General features: G+C 43.2%; 2 protein-coding genes across 5 annotated transcripts in view; both read left to right on the top strand.

Annotated features, from left to right (window-relative positions):
* The window catches only part of runx1 (RUNX family transcription factor 1), a 56,965-nt gene extending 49,635 nt beyond the window's left edge, over positions 1–7,330 (top strand). For all 4 annotated transcript variants that reach the window (XM_027276572.1, XM_027276573.1, XM_027276571.1 and 1 more), the window contains 2 exons: positions 5,055–5,201; positions 5,283–7,330. In XM_027276572.1, the coding sequence (XP_027132373.1) occupies positions 5,055–5,201; positions 5,283–5,830 (695 nt within the window). In that variant the 3' untranslated portion in view covers positions 5,831–7,330. The remainder of the gene's footprint in view (positions 1–5,054; positions 5,202–5,282) is intronic.
* Positions 7,331–11,401: 4,071 nt separating this feature from the next.
* On the top strand, positions 11,402–18,503 carry donson (DNA replication fork stabilization factor DONSON). Its single transcript, XM_010752770.3, has 12 exons — positions 11,402–11,992; positions 12,441–12,515; positions 12,595–12,795; positions 12,880–13,058; positions 15,338–15,413; positions 15,501–15,603; positions 15,688–15,799; positions 17,210–17,350; positions 17,442–17,640; positions 17,737–17,806; positions 17,897–18,027; positions 18,117–18,503. Exons 1-12 carry the CDS (start codon positions 11,543–11,545, stop codon positions 18,255–18,257), a joined length of 1,878 nt encoding a protein of 625 aa, XP_010751072.2. The 5' UTR covers positions 11,402–11,542; the 3' UTR covers positions 18,258–18,503.
* Positions 18,504–18,883: the final 380 nt, after the last annotated feature.

The raw sequence follows: 18,883 nt of genomic DNA, 5'->3' as shown, positions 1-18,883 counted from the left end.
TGACGAACTTGAGGAAGTTTCATCTGTAACTTCTTTTCAGGATTCAGGAGGATTTCTCAGAAACTCTGTTAGACTGAATGTCTGGAAGTGCTCACAGCTGTATACGGTCATGTATGATTTCAGCTTGGATTTGTCACTTTATGCGTAGGGGAAACTTCCCAGTGCTTACTGTGAATGAGCAACTCGCTGTAGCAAACAGTGTGCCTGCAGGACTTCTGTCATCACCTTAACTTCCTTAAATGGAGAGTTCAACATTTTGGGAAATCTTCTTATTCACTTTTCGCAGAGGAAGACGTGAGAAGGTTCATGTCTGCCGTTAAATAAGACACTACATCCAGGTATTCACTTAGCTGAGTATAAAGACACCTAGCCTGGCTTGTTCTAGCAGGAAAACAACAGCCTGACAACACCTGTAAAGGTCAACAACACTTTATTTCTGTAAAAATGTCAAGTTTACAAGGGGTGATATACTATGTTAACGTTTTTATGTCAACCCCTGATGTTGACACAGATGCCCCGATGGTTAGTTCAAGTGCTTCTCTGCAGCCGTAGGGGCAAAGTGAACCTTTACCCTCACCGTGTGTGTGTGTGTGTGTGTGTGCGTGTGTGAACACAACATTTTCGTTTACAGGCCGACAAAATAAAAAAAAATTACTGGGCGTGTGTATTCAGCCTGTATCAAACCTCATTGTTCCTCCTTGTGGTTTTGGTGAGATCCATTGTGGTCTGTGTGTGTATGCATGCGTGTGTGTGTGTGTACTTATGGGTGTGTGTGTTGCGGTTGCCGTGGATACTCTATGTGGCACCAAAAGGCGGTTTCTGTTCTTCTTCCGCCTTCAGTGGCAGTGATGTTCTCTGTGTGTGTGTTTATGCACTTGTTTCTTCCTGCGTGTGCATTTGCGTGTGTGTGTGTACGTGTCTGTAAGTGAGGAAGCAAGTTGTGCCTTGAGGAGGAAATGAGAGTCAGCTGTCAGGAAGTGCTACTGCGAGGGGAGAGAGAAAAAAAAAAAGAAAAGCAAATGTATAACTGTCAGAATGTGACAACAAAATTCTCCAAACAACGCTCTGTCGTCCATCAGAAGAACACAGGGAAGCAAATCATGTGATCAGCAGGTCAACATCGATACATCACTGTGCACACAGTCCTAAAAGTTGTAATACATTAACTTCAAAATAGATCACTTGCAGATCAAAAGTATTAACCTTAGTACCTTAGTACTTGTTTTGTAAATCTGCACATTCTTAAATCTGCACATTCTACTTTAGTACTTTTTTGTAAATATGTACACTTGTGTTTTCCCTCCTTGATTCTATTTTTCGCTGCTGTAAACAAGTGAATTTCCCCGTTGTGGGATAAATAAAGTATTATCTAATCTAATCTTAAATCAAGGTCCTGTCATCTCCAAATATGGTTGCATTTCTTTGTAGTTAATGTACAATTACATTGAAAAATACAAAGTAGACCTCCTGAATCAGTAGTCCTGAATAAAATATGAGAAAGTAAGATGCCTTAATAAACATGGTAAACTATGAAATAAGGGTAACAATAAATGCATTTATTGATTATAATAAACCTTAAAAGATTCATACAAACAAACACTTTAAGTCTTAAGACACTTAAGATAGAAGTCTTCAAGCACATTCAGTGGAGCCATCATCTAGTGGCTGCTTAAGGAACTGTGGCTGAATGCACCGAGCAAGCACTTGCTGCTTTCAGTGCATCACACATACAACCACAACTAACCACTACACATACATGGAATACTTACATTGTTATGATGTATTAAGAAAAATTTGTATAACAGTCTGATCCCCCCTCCGGGCTAAAGAGGAGAGGGACCATCCAGCTTGTTGTCAGCCAGCATCAGTGATGGTATGGGGGTGCATTAGTGCACAAGGCATGATGGGTAACCTGCATATATACAGGTTTTGGAGTAACATTTGCTGCCAAGTAGACGACAGAAAACGTCGTCGTCTGTTCTTTAGGAGCTGAGATGTGAAGCAAATAGAAAATGTGGAGTAGTGGTGAGAGTGAGAAGAGAGCCACACTCTGTAGTCGCAGACGGAGGGAAAGAGAAACAGAGAGGTAGCTCTCAGTGCTTTCTGTTTTCTGTGTTTTTCTGATCCCTCCAGAAATGAAAATAGCAACAGGAAACCGTTATTAAGCCACTCTCTTTTTCTTTCTCTTCCCCTTTCTTTCCTTTTCTCTCCCCCGTCATCACCCCCTCTACTTGGCTTTCATTTCTCTTTTAACAATCGTCTTCCCTTCTTTCACTTCTCAAATTTTCCTAACTGCGAGTAATAAATACTGTACAATAATGTAATGTGCGCATGCGTGCATGTGGTGCGCAAAGCGTTCACGTGCTCTGGTGTTTCGGTCTGCACATGTGTGGCAATGCAGTAAAAGTCTATGTTCCCTCTGCTGCCAAACCACTTACAGCTCATAACAGATGTGAAATACACAGATCGGTATCACGTGATAAAAGTCCAGATGAAATGAAAGTCGATGTGGGCTTCACTAGGTACAGACAGAATATGAAACAAGTAAAACAAGAGCTGAGCACAGCGTGTATAAAATATACATGCAATATTATCATGGGGGATTAAAACATATTTGTGATATGTACAAATAAAAGAAGGTAAAAGTATGTAGTAAGTATTTCCCAAAGTTAAAGGTCCAGTCTTTAACGGCATCTAGTGGTGGTTTGCAACCCCCTCACCTCACACTCCCCTTCCTAGCATGAAGGAGAAATAACAATGGATGCAAAAAACACAATAACAACTTTTGTACCAGGCTGTAAACATGTTTATTTCTGCTGTGAAGTTGGACATTTGAACATGGGGACTTATGGAGACTGACTCACTTCTGGAGCCAAACAGCCTCAAGTGGCTGTTTGCGGAACTGCAGTTTTTGGCACTTCACATCTAGAAAGTTCAGCACTTCATGAAAATATAGTTGTGAATATTATGATCCATTTTTATAATATTCTGTGAATAGAGCCCCCTAAATCTGGACACACTGGACCTTTAAATGTTCCGGTATTATTTATGAGAAGATTCAGTTTGTTTGCATCCAAAACTTCTTGAACATCATGTTTAAATAAGTTATTGTGCTTCTCCATCAATCATCTTTCAATCATTCTTATTTTTATTTCTAATCTGTATTACCATCTGTTGAGCCTGGGTTGCCTAGTTTCTATTGTACTGTACTTGTCAAAAGCCCCAGGATGACTGCATGGTATTTGTCGTACTTTGTTAAACTTAAACGTTGTTTGGGAATATGCTTAACTAAAGCCCAACAGCTGACATGCCTTAAGGTGGTTCCTGCTTTATTACCTGACCTTGTAGCCCTGTGGTCAAGATGGATCTCGACCTTATTATTTCAGCTGATAAACACATTTCCACACAGTAAACCTGGGGCCATACATTGTTCTAGCATAAGAATACTGTGCACAAAGAGGAAGGGGACACATGGAGTTAATAGGGCCCAGAAGCTAATATTTGTCCCAGGCCTCCTGGCAGATTAATCCAACCATGACACCACCATGTGCTTCCTGTAACACTTGTTGACTCTCGAAATGAAAGCCACACACATAGCGCTCCATGAGTTGACCTTATACATGTATCCGCTCTGTGACAGTGCATTTTTTTTTTATTATTATTATTTATTTATCTGAATAAGTGGGAGAATGTTCCCACAACCCACAAAGAAACACTAGTTTATCTGGACAAATTCAAGTCACCAGATACTTGGTTTGCACCTCTGCAAACCTTTTGTTTACCCCAATTTGAATATTCAGACCACATATAATACATTATATCATCATTAGCTGACCATAAAACACCAGAATCATGTCTTTCTATGCGCTCTAGTTCTAGTTCCAAACAGCCAGCCATCTAGGACTCCTGCCCCACATTAGTGCACTCTGCCAGGGGAGAGAAGCCAGGAAAGGAGGAGGCTTGGCATGAGGCCTATGCTTCACCACCATCCAGATACATCCCCCCCTCCCTCAAAGGCACACACACACCCACACACACACATACACGTCAATGCTTGGGAGAGCTCTTGGCGAGACTTAAAAAGCCTTCATTGACGTCTTGGCTGCTGTGTACAATTTGCTTCCTCGTCTGTCTGCACACACACACACACACACACATAGACACAAAGGCACACATACGTACACACTCTAGTCTGCAAGTCTGTGGGTGATCAGTGCCATTTATTAGACTGTGGGGAAAAAGACTGGATTGAATGAAAGAACACACACACAGCCCTCCCCTTCATCCGTCCACCCCCACACTAAGTTAATTGCTTCCTCTCCTCCATCCCTCTTTCTTCGGTTCTTTTCACTATCAACAGCTTCTGTCTCAAGAGCAAAGTTCATTTAAATCAGCCTTTATTTAAACATTCTGCACCAGTCATGAAGATTTGACGTTAATATGTCAAGTTAAAGGGCCCAAACAACAAACTGATCAAATATTCACATCCCAGATTTATTGATTTGGAGCTTTTCATCATATTCCATGTCCTTCTTTAACAAGGACATAAGTCCAGACCTGTAAGTTCCATTTGCTGAGGAAGGCCATGAGATACAGTCAAAAGGTTGTAAGTGAACGTTGAGTTTAGATGTGATAAAATAAGTGAACCCAGATGATGTCATAGTGATGTCATCAGGGTTATCTCAGCTTGGTCGTCAGACACAAAACAAACATTTTCATTTATAGTATGTGCTTTGAAAAAAAAGTCGTTTTTTAGGGGGTCTAGGGGGTGAAAGATGCTTCTGTGCTGCATTATGGGAATTGTAGGATACAGCTTATTTTTCTAGCTTCAACATACTAAAAGTCATGATATCTCTGACTCATCTGCTTGTTTTGACTGTGAGAGTTTCCTTTTGTGTAATCTGTCTGTTGTGGTTATCTCTCTAAATCTCTGAATGACCTCCTTTGGGAAATCTAGACTACAGATGTTACAGATGTTACAATGCAGGCTCAACCTCTCTAACAACATACTCATAGCCACATTTCAATGACTCATTTCTCTCTCTCTTTCTCAGATTCCAGACAGATGCAGTCGTCTCCATCTTGGTCCTACGACCAGTCATATCCCTACCTTGGCCAGATAGCCACGCCCACTGTCCACACAGCCAATCCCCTTTCACCTGGTCGATCCTCGCTCAGTGACCTGTCCTCGCGACTCACAGGTAATGCACGAGCATGCACGCACAGAGAAAACAGAAAGTAAAACAAGCAGGTTGTAACCTCTGACCTTTGCCCTCTCTCAGGTCCTGACCTCACGGCCTTCAGCGACCCCAGGATGACCTTAGAGCGACCTTTCACCTCCCTCTCCTCCTTGCCTGACTCCCGATTCTCCGACCCCCGGGTCCACTACCCTCCCACAGCAGCTGCTTTCACCTACGCCTCCTCTCACAACCCCGTCTCCAATGGCGCCCTTGGCATCACCATGGCAACAGCCATGGCATCCACCCCAGGAGGGAGGTACCACACCTACCTGCCTCCTCCCTACCCGTCGAACACCCCTCACCAGGCTCAAAACGGGCCCTTCCAGTCCACCTCCTCGCCATATCACCTGTACTACTCCACCGCCGCCGGGTCGTACCAGTTCTCCATGATGACCGGGGGAGGAGGAAGCAGCGACTCGCGCTCCCCGCCGAGGATCCTTCCGCCGTGCACCAACGCCTCCACAGGCTCCTCCCTCCTGCACCCCTCTTTGCCCAATCAGAATGAAGGAGTGGGCGTGGAGGTGGAGTCCAGCCACAGTAGCTCCCCGACAAACATGGCGGCAGCTGAAGCTGTCTGGAGACCTTACTGAACCGGAGGACGCTTTGGAAGGCAGACACACTGGCTGTGCTCATTGAAGGTGACCACCTGGTTACGTGATGACATCACTGAACACAAAAAATTACAACATATAGATATAGCTTTAAATGGGAGGGCTGAGTGAACCACATCCTCTAATCTCAGTGAAAGGATGAAGCATCTGATCTATACTATCCACAAATCTCATGAAAAGACCAAAACCAACAATCAGCAACCTCACAAATATCTAGTAATCTCCTGAAACAGTTGGTCTTTGTAGTTTTGAAGAAACAGAAAGAAGTAGTGCATTTGTTTGGGACTATTTTCAGCAGTGGATTAATCCACATTTGGTACTCTAGTGAGTATTTCCAGCAGCAGGACAGTGTGAGTGAGGTCAAAATAGACTACAGTGTGTGTGTGTTCATGGTGATGAAGACACCGAGTCCAACACTGTGGCTCACTGAAGTGTTTTTTGGATACATTCATTGTTGGTTTTAGTCTGCACATGAGATTTGTTGACAAGGGGTTGTCTCTAAGATACAAACCTGGGTGTGTTCCATATTCCTAAATTTCCTCCTAGACCATAATCATATTTTTAAAAAATCTCAACTGTGAACTGAGTGGAGTTCCAAAACATCAGCAGTGTGCATGGAGGAAATGTTAAGTTCCACCCATGGGTTCCACGTCATGTATCGATGCATGCTCCTCAAGCGTTCCTTAGAAACGTCCACCCAGTACTGTTCGTCATCGCTTGACCAGGCGCCAGATGAGCTCGCCCAGTTTCTAACTGTCTACTGACAAATGTTGGCCAATGAAAAACAAAAGCAGAGTGACTGACAGGTGCCAACAGACGGCAGTGAGTGAACCTCCCAGTCTCACTCTCAGGACATAGAAGATGACTCCAGAGAAGAACTTCTGTTAAATGAAGGACAAACGGAGAGAAGCAGGGTAATCATTTTTGGTTTTACACTGACAAAGTGCATGCAGCAGCGCTGGACTGATCTCAGTTCAGCTTCCTTTGTAAAATAACTTCTTCCTCATAAATGTCTTTGGTGTTGTGAATAGATGATTTGTGACGGCCTGTTTGTGTTTACCTTCATCTATCATTGTTTTATTCTGGCTTCCAAATTCTCGCTCTCGGTTGGATTTCGACATGTTTTCTCAGCACTCTGAGAAATATCACAGCATGGAGTTTTTTGTTCAATACTTTAATTTATTCCTAAAATACCATATTTGGTAGCATTTCATGTGTGTGCGTATGCGTGCGTGTGTGCGAGTTGATCCACTGTCGATTTGTACTGTATATAACCGTGGCTGTAAATGACACCTGCATTTGATCATGTTTTCATCACCTCTCTCTCTCTCTCTCTCTCTCTCTCACACACACACACACACACACACTCTGACACAAACACACACACACACACACACACACACACACCAGGTTTGTTTTGACATTGTTGATTGTGCACAATTGGTTTTGGTTTCTATAAATATTCTTGTGAAAAAAAAATACAACCTTTGTCTCGTGGTTACTGGACGTCTGATTTGTTTTTCTCGGTTATTTTTATCTTTATATAAAATTCCCTCCTGCTGCCACCTGCATCTATGCCAAACCACACACACACACACACACACACACACACACACACACACACACACACACACACACACACACATTTCATCCAATGCTATTCCTGAACCTGAAGGAATTTCTACAGGCAAACAGACAAGCCCTAGCTTGCCTTCGCTGCCAGTTTACACACACACACACAGGGGTTGCTAAATAAAGGTGAAGTGGTTGCAGCCAGACAGTTACTACACACTATAAAATCTGATCTACTGCAGGCAAAGGTTGGGGAAACAGTGCACAGTGTTTGGCAACTTATCAAAAAAAGTCATCGTTAAAATCGTCCGTGTGTTCTCGTGCTTAACGCTCGACACAAACGCCTCCGGCAGCAACACTTTTAATAAACTGTGACTTCACCTGGTCAGGCAGGCTTGTCAGCAAAGGACAATGGCACACATCCAAACAAGAGCGGGAAAAGCCCTCTGAGTGCATTTTACCCAACTATGCAACATCTGGGTGTCCAAACTCCAAACGATCACATTAGAACAACCGAACACACAATTTCAGTCTTAAGGATATTTTTGGTGTCCCAGTCGTGGCTAAAGACAAAACTCATACCTTGTCACAGCTGGCCAGTCACTGCAAGAAGTGGATGTGAATCGGTTATGCTTCGACGGAAGTACTACATGTAACCGTGTCACCAAAGAGCATCTGAAACCACCTCCCCCTGCCTGGAGAATCTGTCGATTTTTTAGTCCTTTTAGTCCTTGATGGCTGGGCCACATGCTTTAAATCATGCAAACTGTGTCCAAAAAGCCTGTGCTGAGATGAACCCAATATGTTTCCAAGGATAGGGAACAATGGAGGGGACTCACTGTGGCCTTGTGTCACCCCTGAGATAAACGGTATTAGTACACATGGAGATATGTTATGAGGAGAAACTGGGCCACAACTCTTTTACAGGTGTTTTTAGCATCACATGGTTTTTCCATTGTATTTAGCAGGCCTTTTTTTTGCTATAGAAAACAGTAACTTTTAAAGGAATACACCAGTATTTGCTGTATTTTTCCCCATTCAAAACAGACACTGCTGATTATATACAAACCACACTGAAGTATTTTAGCGTTTTTAAATTTATTCCACTATCACTGATAATCAACTTCTAATCAGTGATCACATTAATAGATTGTGTAGTTCGTGACAGATCTCTGTGGACTAAATTGATTTTTATGATTGGAAATAAATAAAAACTCAACTGGATTTTGTTTTAAATCCTTTAATAGAAGTCATCAGGCGTGTTCACACAGCAATGGACTGGTAGAGACAGATTTGTTTGCGTGTGTAAGTTGTTTAATCGATATTTAACACAACAGCACATTTACATTTGGAAAGGCAATAATCTAAATGCCATTTAATGGAACTTGCAGCAGTTGTTTCTTCTTTATTCTCCTGCATGATACAACTTTGCAGTTGATATACTCTCTTTAAAATAAACAACAGGTGAAGTCTAATTTTGTTTTAAATATTCTTAGTAAATTCTATTAATTTCAGGGGTGAAATGTTTGGAGTTTGTACATGAGATAATAGTTTAGCCCTTGTTTGAAGTAGCAGTAGTCTGTAGTCCAGTTGTCCTGAACAGATCATTTAGTCTTGGTGAAGAGCGACATCTAGTGGTGTCCTGAAAGGAGGTTCCGTTTCTTCAACCTTTAAAAATGGAAAGTCTGTTTCACCTTTACAAGATAACAGACAGATAGATCACAGGTCCATAATACAGGGTTCCCACACCTTTTTCATGAACAAATTCAAGCACTTTTCAAGCACCTTCAAGCACCAGTTTTTCCATTTTTCCAGCACCTTTAAATAGGTAGCCTACTAGTTGTGTTTGCCATGATGGTCATGGGAAGCGCAGCGGTGCCACTGTATGGCATAATAATATGGGTCTAATTAGCATGATTTCATATGGTGGTAGACTGACTGTTTTGATTTTTAACTAATTGTGAATTGGCTTGTATTCTCAGCTTGTGAGCGGTGTATTGTGTAACTACCATAGCGCAATAACAGTGACAAATACCTGAAGGGGGCTAAAGTATGTCTATCAGCAGACGAGTAATTTCTTTTCAGTGTGTGGAAACCTTTCACAGCAAGGACCATCACACAGACCCAATCCACACTTACTGCCCCTGTCCATTAACAAGATACATGCTAGTGCTGCTTGATGATCAACCAGTATGCTTTGCTTTGTACCAGCCCCAGGAAGACAAAATACAGACAAGAGACACTCATGATTTACTGGAATGTAATGTAAAAATCCGCCTACATGTTTCGGCCAGCATGTTGGCAGTCTGTTTATTTTATATGTATGGCTGAGTGTGGGATCTCCATGCTGAAGATCACATTATCTGTCTATTTAAGTGTCAAGAAATAAAGTGTGAACTGGTGAAGGACTGACATGTTAAAGAATTCAAATTAACTTTACGAAAACACAAAAAAGCATTTGCGTGCAACCGCATATCCACTATTGAAATAATACAACTTTCCCCAAGCAGGGAATGTCAATTTCAGTTGTTTATTAACAAATAAAGTCTACTGTTATTTCTCGGCAGAACACCAAGCGAGTATGATAACTGAGTTCTGCATGTAAAGGCATCGGATCAAGCGCGTAGCCGCTTAGGAAACATTTTTGTTTTCTCTTGGTTTATTGAGATAGACATCACACAAATTTCAAGCATTTTCAAGCACTTCACAAAAAATTCAAGCATTTTCACAACCTTGAAAACACTGAATTGAAATTCAAGCATTTTCAAGGAATTCAAGCACCCGTGGGAACCCTGATAATAAAACGTGACAGAGTTTCTTTTTTCCCACTGTGAAAAACCTTCAACGACAGTTAAAGACAGCTGAATAATGTCTCATCTCATCCCTTGGATTAAATCTTTGAATCTATGTCCACTTGGGGGGTGAAAGACATAAAACTGAATCACAGTTTTGAGGGTTTTTTTAGGGTCTATATGTATGTCCAGCCTAACAGACACGAGAATTGATTTCCTGACAGCAGCCATCATTTGGCGCTTGGCTGAGCCTCAGATGTGATTGATGACCTGCAATAATGACAAATGAGGGAGAAATTAACAGGGAGACAACATTTACATAATGTCCTATTAATCACTGTGACAGAGGGACAGAGGTGGTGATGGCAAGGGAAAATCCATGAGAGACAACAGATTTATTTATTTATATTTGAGATGTACCAAATACTTTGTGTGCAGTCGTGCTATGAATGTGATGTTGATACTCCCAACATATACAGAGCTATTTCACAAATACTGGTTAAAAATTATCATGATAACATGACTCATCCTACATTTATTAGGAGAAGTGCAAGTCATTAAAACAATGAAAGAAAACAAAAGAAAACATGAATACACAAATCATAACTCAGCTGCTTCATTCAGAGCAAAACAAGTGGTAATAAGACAAAATTTACAAGGCTCTTGTCAATATTAAAAATTTAAAGGAAAAACAAATCTATATATGTTAAATTAAACTTACACAACATTACATAAAACCTATACATATTAGACAAAAAAGAGCATAAAGTTAGATCTGGAAATGTGCAAGAAGTTCTTTCAATTTGTTTTGTTTATTCGAAATATATACAAAATCACATTTTAATATTATAGTTAAATACATTTTTATTAATTAATTAGAAATGATTAATTACTTATAAGATACAATGAAAGGCTAATTTCCGCCTATTTCATAACGGTATGTAGATGATGCGTTTAGTGTCAGTTGTAAAAACATGACCAACTAGTTACTTTTCTTCTTTTTTTCTACTTCATGTTTTATAGTACACATGTCATTAATTATTTACATTAAACAATGATGTTATTTCTTGACATAGAATTTGAAGAGTTAAAATGAAGTCACTTCGCTGCATATTCAAAAGTGATTTCCCCTCTGACTGCTCTATTTTGAGAACGGTTCTCTCCTTTCCCACGACAAAAAACGCAACACGAGACTCTCGGCGTCACTCAACTCGGCGCCAAACTTGTAAAGCGCGGAAGGCGGCGCAGTGAAAACCCGGCGGGTCCGCAGATGTTAGTGTTTGGTCGTTGAACTTTGGGTATTTCTGATAAATTATTCCTCTTTAGGATGTCTCAACCGGCAGGATATTCGCCCAGCTTCAAGCGACCGGCGGAAATCATGCGAATGAGGAGGAGGAGAAGAGCCCGAAGCGACGCCGGTGTCTCCTCCAGCCCGAGCGGCCAGGGTTCCACTAGCAGTCCCGGACAAAGCGACTCTTCGCCGGCTTGCGTTCGTCCCTTCTCCCCGGGACCTCTATTCAACGCCCAGAATCGCTCCGGAGGTGGGATAAAACGCAGAAACCCGTTCGCAAACATTGAAAACACTTACAGCCCCAAAAAGAAGCTGCTCATTTATAACGACGACGGAAATGCCGAAGCCGTGGACAGTGACAGGACAAGTAAAGGCACCGAGAAGGACGGAGACGAGGACATGTCAACAAAGACTGACTGTGGAGGAGCTTTAGCTGCGAGGCTGGCTGAGACAGAAAGACAGGAGCCCCGAGAGAGTCACAGCAGGGTCGGTAATAACACACACACACATTAACGGAGACCCAGGGACACTTTAGTGACAAGTCGGTTCACGTTGTTTAGAATAAACAGACACAATGCAGAACCCCCTTTAAGAAAATCACGTTTTAAAACAACGCGAGACTTGATGTTAGAGCCCCAGGCGGCATTAAACTAATCCTAAAAATGATTATTTCATTTCAATCCTGCCATGTTTGTGTATTCTACGTGAGCCGAATTAAACCCAACAATAGTTTGAAGCTTCTGTGGCAATATTTAGTTACATCTGTCAGTCGTTGTCTATTAAAAAGTATGGGTTTGTTAAATTCTGATTATTTTCAATAGGAGATTGGAACAGTAAGGAATGTCTTGTCTTCTTTTAAGGCTAAAGTCTAAGTACACAAACATGGGAGAAGCATACGTTTTCATATTTTCCATGTTCATTCCTTCTGCTGTAGGAGTGTCTCACTTTCTCCGAAGATGATTCTCTGTTTGAAGAAGAGGAGGAAGACGTTAAAAGTCCACTGCTGAAGGTTGGATTTTTGTCACATCTACCTAAAATGTCTCTGTCATGTCGAGTACATGTTAAATGACTCCTCTACCATCATCCAGAGTCCTCAGGCCATCGCTGCTGCCTCCATCGCTCCTCCTGTCTGCACACAGTACCCGGCAGACTGGAGCCTGAAGACTCGCCTCCTCTTCACCTCCCCGCTCTCCCTGTCGTGGGCAGAGCACCCTAAAGCCCAGGAGGAAGCTCTGGGGCTCAGCCAGCACTGCAGAGCACAGTTTGCCACCCTGCCACACAGTCTGCAGGTATTTGTTTCAGTCATTATTACACTTGACATTATTACACAGAAGCCTGTGTGGTGAGAATTCTTTTGTTCACACACACTGTAGGATCCAAAGTCCTGCTCGGAGCTTCGCTGTGCCTTCCAGCAGAGTCTGGTGTACTGGCAGCACCCCTCCCTGCCCTGGATCAATCTGTTCCCCAGGATCAACGCCGAGAGGAACTTTAGCGGGAAGAGCACCCCGTGGGCACAAGACAAAGCACTGCAGCAGAGTCTCATGAGTGAATGGTGAGGCTGACCACACTGCTGACACGCCTCCAGAGACCACAGCCAACTGAAATCTGCTGAAAACCTGCTAAATTCACCTTCTTATCTAACTGACAACCCTGAAAACGGCCCAGTGACCTGATAAACATTCGCACAATATCTTTGACATCTTTCTGACGGGGAACTGATGAACTTTAATGTCTAAGTGTGCGGTCCATTAGTCAGTTTTGTTTGAAGTTTCCTCACTGAATGAAATAACCCGAAAGTATCAACGTAGCCATGATGACAGCTGTTAAGGAAAGGAGCTTCAATGTTTCCTTTATTATCTCCTTTAGCATAGGATACACCAGACCATCGTTTAGGAAAGGAAAGGTGGTAATGCTGTCCCACAATTCCATGCGGCAGCAAGCAGATGCGCGTTTTGTAGTCCATCGTCCGAACTTTGTAGTTTTACCACAGATCACGTCAATAGCATTCGCCGTCGCATCATGACGTAGTCTAGTGTACGAGCAGTCAGATTCTCTGAACACCATGGTCGTCTTCTCCTAACTCCTCATGACCTCTCCTTCACACTAAGGGTCGACCGATATATCGGCCGGCCGATATATCGGGCCGATATTAGCGTTGTCTAGGTGTATCGGCATCGGCCGATACACATGGCCGATACGGCCGATACGCATCCAGCGTCATTTACAGACAGGCGTTCAAGGGCAGCTCTGTGAAGACCCGCTATGCACGCCGCAAATGAAGTCGGTGTTGTTATCAGTCACTGTCAATTCGGCGTTTGAAGGAGTTAAACCGGCGAACACCGGTGAAGCAGCCCAGTGTGTGTGTGTGTGTGTGTGAGTGAGTGTGCACGCACGTGAGGGAGAGACAGATGGAGCGAGAAAAAGTGATCAGTGAGGAGCGACACAGTCATTGCTGTAGGCAGATGTCAGATTTGGGAGATATCTGCAAAACAGTCCAGGACCTATAATGAAACTTTAAGGGGGTTCGAGAAGGCTTGCTAAGCCATAGTTTAGCTTAGGCCTACGTACGGAAATATTTTTTTTAACACATGGGGTAGCGCCCTGTCCGTGTCCTCTCAGACACCGCGGGAGCAATAATGGCATGCGAGTGATTATCACTGAATAAACTTCTAAATCCCTCCTAAACGTAACTCGCCACTCATATTGTGTGCAGTATAAGGGTAGGCTACACTTCTCCCACAAAGTGATAGCAACAAAATGTTTCAAGAATCTCGGTCGCTGTTGCTGGAGTGTTGCAGCGAACACCGGTGGTGAAACTGAAGCAGCCCAGTGTGTGTGTGTGTGTGTGTGTGTGTGTGTGTGTGTGTGTGTGTGTGTGTGTGTGTGTGTGTGTGTGTGTGTGTGTTGTTGCGTGTGTGTGTGGCACGTGTGCACGTTAGGGAGAGACTGAAGGAGCGAGAAAAAGAGATCAGCGTGGAGCGGAACAGTTGCTGTAATCAGATAACTGCACAACGAACCCAACAGTCCAGGACCTAATGAAACGTTTTGGGGTTTCGAGAAGAGGCTTGCTAAGCCATAGACTACTTTAGCTTACGTACGGGAATATTTTTTGAACACATGGGGTAGCGCTGTGTCAGTGCATGTCGACACCGCGGGAGCAATAATGGCATGACAATTTTGTTTATTTATTATTATTATTATTTTACATTTTTTTGTTTTGCTGCTTTGTTACTTGTTCTTAACGTCAGTTCAGTCACTTGAAATATTTATTATTTTATGTTATTCAGCTTTTCTAAAAGCACCAAGACACTTTATTTTTGTATTACTTGGTTGTTCATTGTTTATTACTTGAAGTTCTACCTCAATTTGATTATGTTAAATAAATGGCTATTTATTTTTAACTTGAGACCTGGAATATTTGTCATTTTTTAAACTTTTTTTAACCCATATCGGTATCGGAAATCGGGTATCGGAAATCGGGTATCGGCCATGGGCCATGGGGAAAAAATCGGTATCGCATCGGCCATCAAAAAACCTGTATCGGTCGACCCCTACTTCACACCTTCTTATCTCACAGTGTTGGGGTACGGTGGAATAGTCAAAAATTCAACCTAAAGTTCTTTCCTTTCTTGGAAAACGTCTCGAGGTCAAGGAAAAGTGGTTAGGAAAGGACAATTTGACTATTCCACCATACCCTAACACTATGAGCCAGGGTGAAAGTATTAAATGGGAATCCTCTCGAAGACCACACGTACAGTGTGTCATATACATGCTCGGTGTGTAAACTCATCGCTCATTGTTGACTGCTGCTCTGTTTCTCGTCTTCTTCAGGTCCGTCAGTCTGTCGTCTCTCTACAGTCTGCTGAAGGCCAGACTGTGTCCTTACTTCTACGTCTGTTCCTATCAGGTACACGCTCGTCTCTGTGGTTTGAATGAGCACTGCAGGACTTTCCTCAACCTTCAGCCCTCCATCTAATCTAATCTGTTCTGTCAGTTTACAGTGTTGTTCAGGGCAGCAGGTCTCGGGAGCTCAAGCAGAATCTCCGCCTTGATCTCTCCTACAACCAGAGGTTTCAGAGAGGCGATGAAGGCTGAGGGTGAGTCTTCATCACATTTTGTTTAACTTGTTACTGACTGATTTGAAGTATGGCCGCTACATTTTCTGTCTTCTTCTTGTTTAGGCATAGAGTTCAGCCTCCCTCTAGTGGAGGAGAGGAGGAAGAGCAGGGAGCAACAGAACGTGACAGTGCAGCGGGGAGAGGACGAGGAGGAGCAGCGGGAGAAAGCCCAGGAGTAAGTGTGTGTGTGTGTGTGTGTGTGTGTGTGTGTGTGTGTGTGTGTGTGTGTGTGTGTGTGTCCCTCCTATCCGCTAGAGAACTCAGATCATTTAGGGACTCCAATCTTTTTCACTAAACAGATCCGGATCAGTGTTTCCATAAGCATATATATTGTACCAGTGAAAGACACACTGTTGGACTTACAAATAGACTAAATGTGAGAGGTCAACTAGTATCCAGACGATTGTTAATGGTTTTACAGATTTTTTTGTATTTTAATTCATCTCATTTCTGCTGCATACAAGTTTATGGTTTAATATATAGGTTAATATACTGTTGTTATTGGTAATTCTCTCAGGCCGGAGTATTCAGTTAGATCAGGGGTCGGCAACCTTTACCACTCAAAGAGCCATTTGGACCAGTTTCTCACCGTAAAGAAAGCACCGGGAGCCGCAAAACACTTTTGACATTTAAAATGACACGGCATGCAACGTAGCATTGAAACTTCTGTTTTCTTCAGACACTTTTTTTTCCTTAGAATTCTCCATAATTGGCCTACCTGGGGTTAAGAAATCGGTCGCTGCGGGGGTCAGACACTTTTGTTTTCTAATTCTTCCTAGTTAGCTCTAGCTACCTGCGGTCTGGTTGGAACATAGCTACTGTCTAGGTTCGAACGGTTCTGTAAGTTGAAGAATGCATGCGCATAGCCAAAAATGTATTTTTAATATGGTTTATTAAATGTAACAATATCACCATGATCTTCATATTTAGAATTACATTTTCAAAAACTAACAAATACAAGAAAAGTCGAACAAGATACTGTAGCGACCCTGCAGTAATGTTACAGTGTTACGATGTTGAGTTCTGTGGTTTCCCATGGTGCGTAAATGCACCTGAATGAGAGCAAGGGGGCTGGGGAGCAGGTGAGAGGGGGAGCGCGCGTGTGTGAGCGAGAGTGGATGGAGTACGGCGCGAGTGAGGCTGATGTGTGGGACCTGTTATGTTGTTTGGTGTGGTTATGGCCGACAATAACCCAGTTCTGTAACGAAACTGTTTGGCAATAAAAGCAGGTTGGCCAAATAACGCCTCATTATTCCTCACGCGTCCGGCTGGATGCTACAATGCATTTTAATTTAATAGTCATCAATTATTTTTAAAAGTCACAGGGAGCCAGATCAGAGGGATCAAAGAGCTGCATGCGGCTCTGGAGCCGCGGGTTGCCGACCCATGAGTTAGATAGTAGTAACATGAAATGCACCAGCAGGTTAAACGGTCGAGGAACTGCTCTTGTTCTAAAACGTCTATAAACGGCAGACCTGAGCGTTACACAATCTCAACTAATGTGTGTGAATGTGTGCAGACCACGTCCTGTCCTACCTGCTCCTTGGTGATTCATACACCATTACTGTCCGCCTGTTCTCCGTAGGTGTTCTGAGCTGAAAGAGGACGGGGACTGTCAGGCGGGTGATGATGGAGAGAACGACGACGAAGACAGCAGCTTCTCCTGGCTGAAGGAGATGGGAGTCCAGGACAAGATCAAGAAGCCGGACAGCATCACCATCCAACTGTATCCTCCTCTGTTTGTGTATCATAGCACTCCACCAGCACTCGTCAGTCAGACACGTGTCGGGTCAGAGCTCCTTGACTCACCGGTGTAGTCGTAAGGAGGGCCACACCGTGTCTCTGGACCACAAGCCCGAGTCCGTGGTGCGCGTGGAGGGATCGCACACGTTCACCCTCATCAACTTCCTCATCAACTGTAAGAGTGTGGTGGCTGCAGCAGGTTCACAGGCCGGGTTACCCCCAACACTGCTGGCTCCCGTCGCTTTCAGAGGGGCTGCAATGCACACACTGAAGGTACACACACACACACACACACACACACACACACACACACAAAGTAAACACATACACAGCTGCTACTGTGTCTGAATGTGTGTGTGTGTCTTTCAGGCCCGCAGTGTGAACGTGAAGAGCCAGGTTGGTTCTACGTACCAGAACATCAGCAGTCTGGAGATCACAGGTACAGCTGATCAAATGTATCTGCGCAGATTTCATATTTCAGATATTGGTGCATAAAGTACAGTTGTTTTTTTTCCCCTCCTTCCGTCAGGACCCATCCTCCCCTCTTCCCTCCACACCGTCACTACCCTCCTTCGACCGGCACAGAAAGGAAACTTCTCAGCGACTCTATACACACACGCACCTACCGCCGTCATGAACACACACACCACCAAGGAGCAGGTAGGACAGGACGTGGTCTGCACACATTCACGCACATTAGTTGAGATTGTGTAACGTCTGTTCAGTGCCGTGTTTGTGTGTGTCTGCAGGGTACTGGTGGATCGGTGGACCTGTCCGGTTGCGGTCTCCACCCTGCCTCCGTCGAGCAGCTTCAGCAGCCCTCCGGTCTGGGCAAGACGGCCCTGACTCACATCAGCATGAACAACTACAGCTACACCTGGAAGAACTGACGGAGGCTCATTTTAACAGGAAACAGATTTAAACATTGCACTGTTTTTTTTTTTTTTTTTTTTTTTTTTGTATCTCTCTTTTAAAGCTGATTTGAAATATTGATTTATTTTCAGGTTGATAAATGCATCGTTTACCAGCTTGTTCGTGTTTTAATTCCTTCAAGTTAGTTTTTATTGGATTTCAGCTGCAATGTCACATGTTTTGAGTTCATATTCCAGGATGGCAAATAAATACGTTCTGTGAAATTTATTGAGTGCTGAGATTTTTTTTCTCTTTCTGAGCTTTATTTGACAGAGGTAGCTGGAGAGTGACAGGAAAGCAGGGATGACACGCAGCACATGGCCACAGGCTGGAATCAAACCCTGGGCTGCTGTAGCAAATGTCACAAGGTCAAGGAAAGATTTAAAGGAGAATTCATAATGACTTAGGAGAAGACGCGGTGTTCAGAGAATCTGACTCTTATACTAGACTACGTCATGATGCGACGGCGAATGTTGACGTGATCTGTGGTAAAACTACAAAGTTCAGAAGATGGACTACAAAACGCTTCATCTGAGATACTTAATAGATACTCCCTGTGCGCTCAGACCGTAGTGTTTAATGTAGGAAATATAAATGTGGATAA

The sequence above is a fragment of the Larimichthys crocea genome, unplaced genomic scaffold (genome assembly GCF_000972845.2).
Source record: "Larimichthys crocea isolate SSNF unplaced genomic scaffold, L_crocea_2.0 scaffold453, whole genome shotgun sequence".
NCBI lineage: Eukaryota > Metazoa > Chordata > Actinopteri > Sciaenidae > Larimichthys > Larimichthys crocea.
Note: the sequence above shows the minus strand (reverse complement) of the source record. Positions and strands in the feature narration are given on the sequence as shown.

Coding starts and splice junctions, on each gene's coding strand:
- donson (XM_010752770.3), top strand. CDS start 11,543: ATGTCTCAACCGGCAGGATATTCGCCCAGCTTCAAGCGACCGGCGGAA. Junction 12,796..12,879: donor CCCTGCCACACAGTCTGCAG/GTATTTGTTTCA, acceptor CACACACTGTAG/GATCCAAAGTCCTGCTCGGA. Junction 15,800..17,209: donor CAGCGGGAGAAAGCCCAGGA/GTAAGTGTGTGT, acceptor TGTTCTCCGTAG/GTGTTCTGAGCTGAAAGAGG.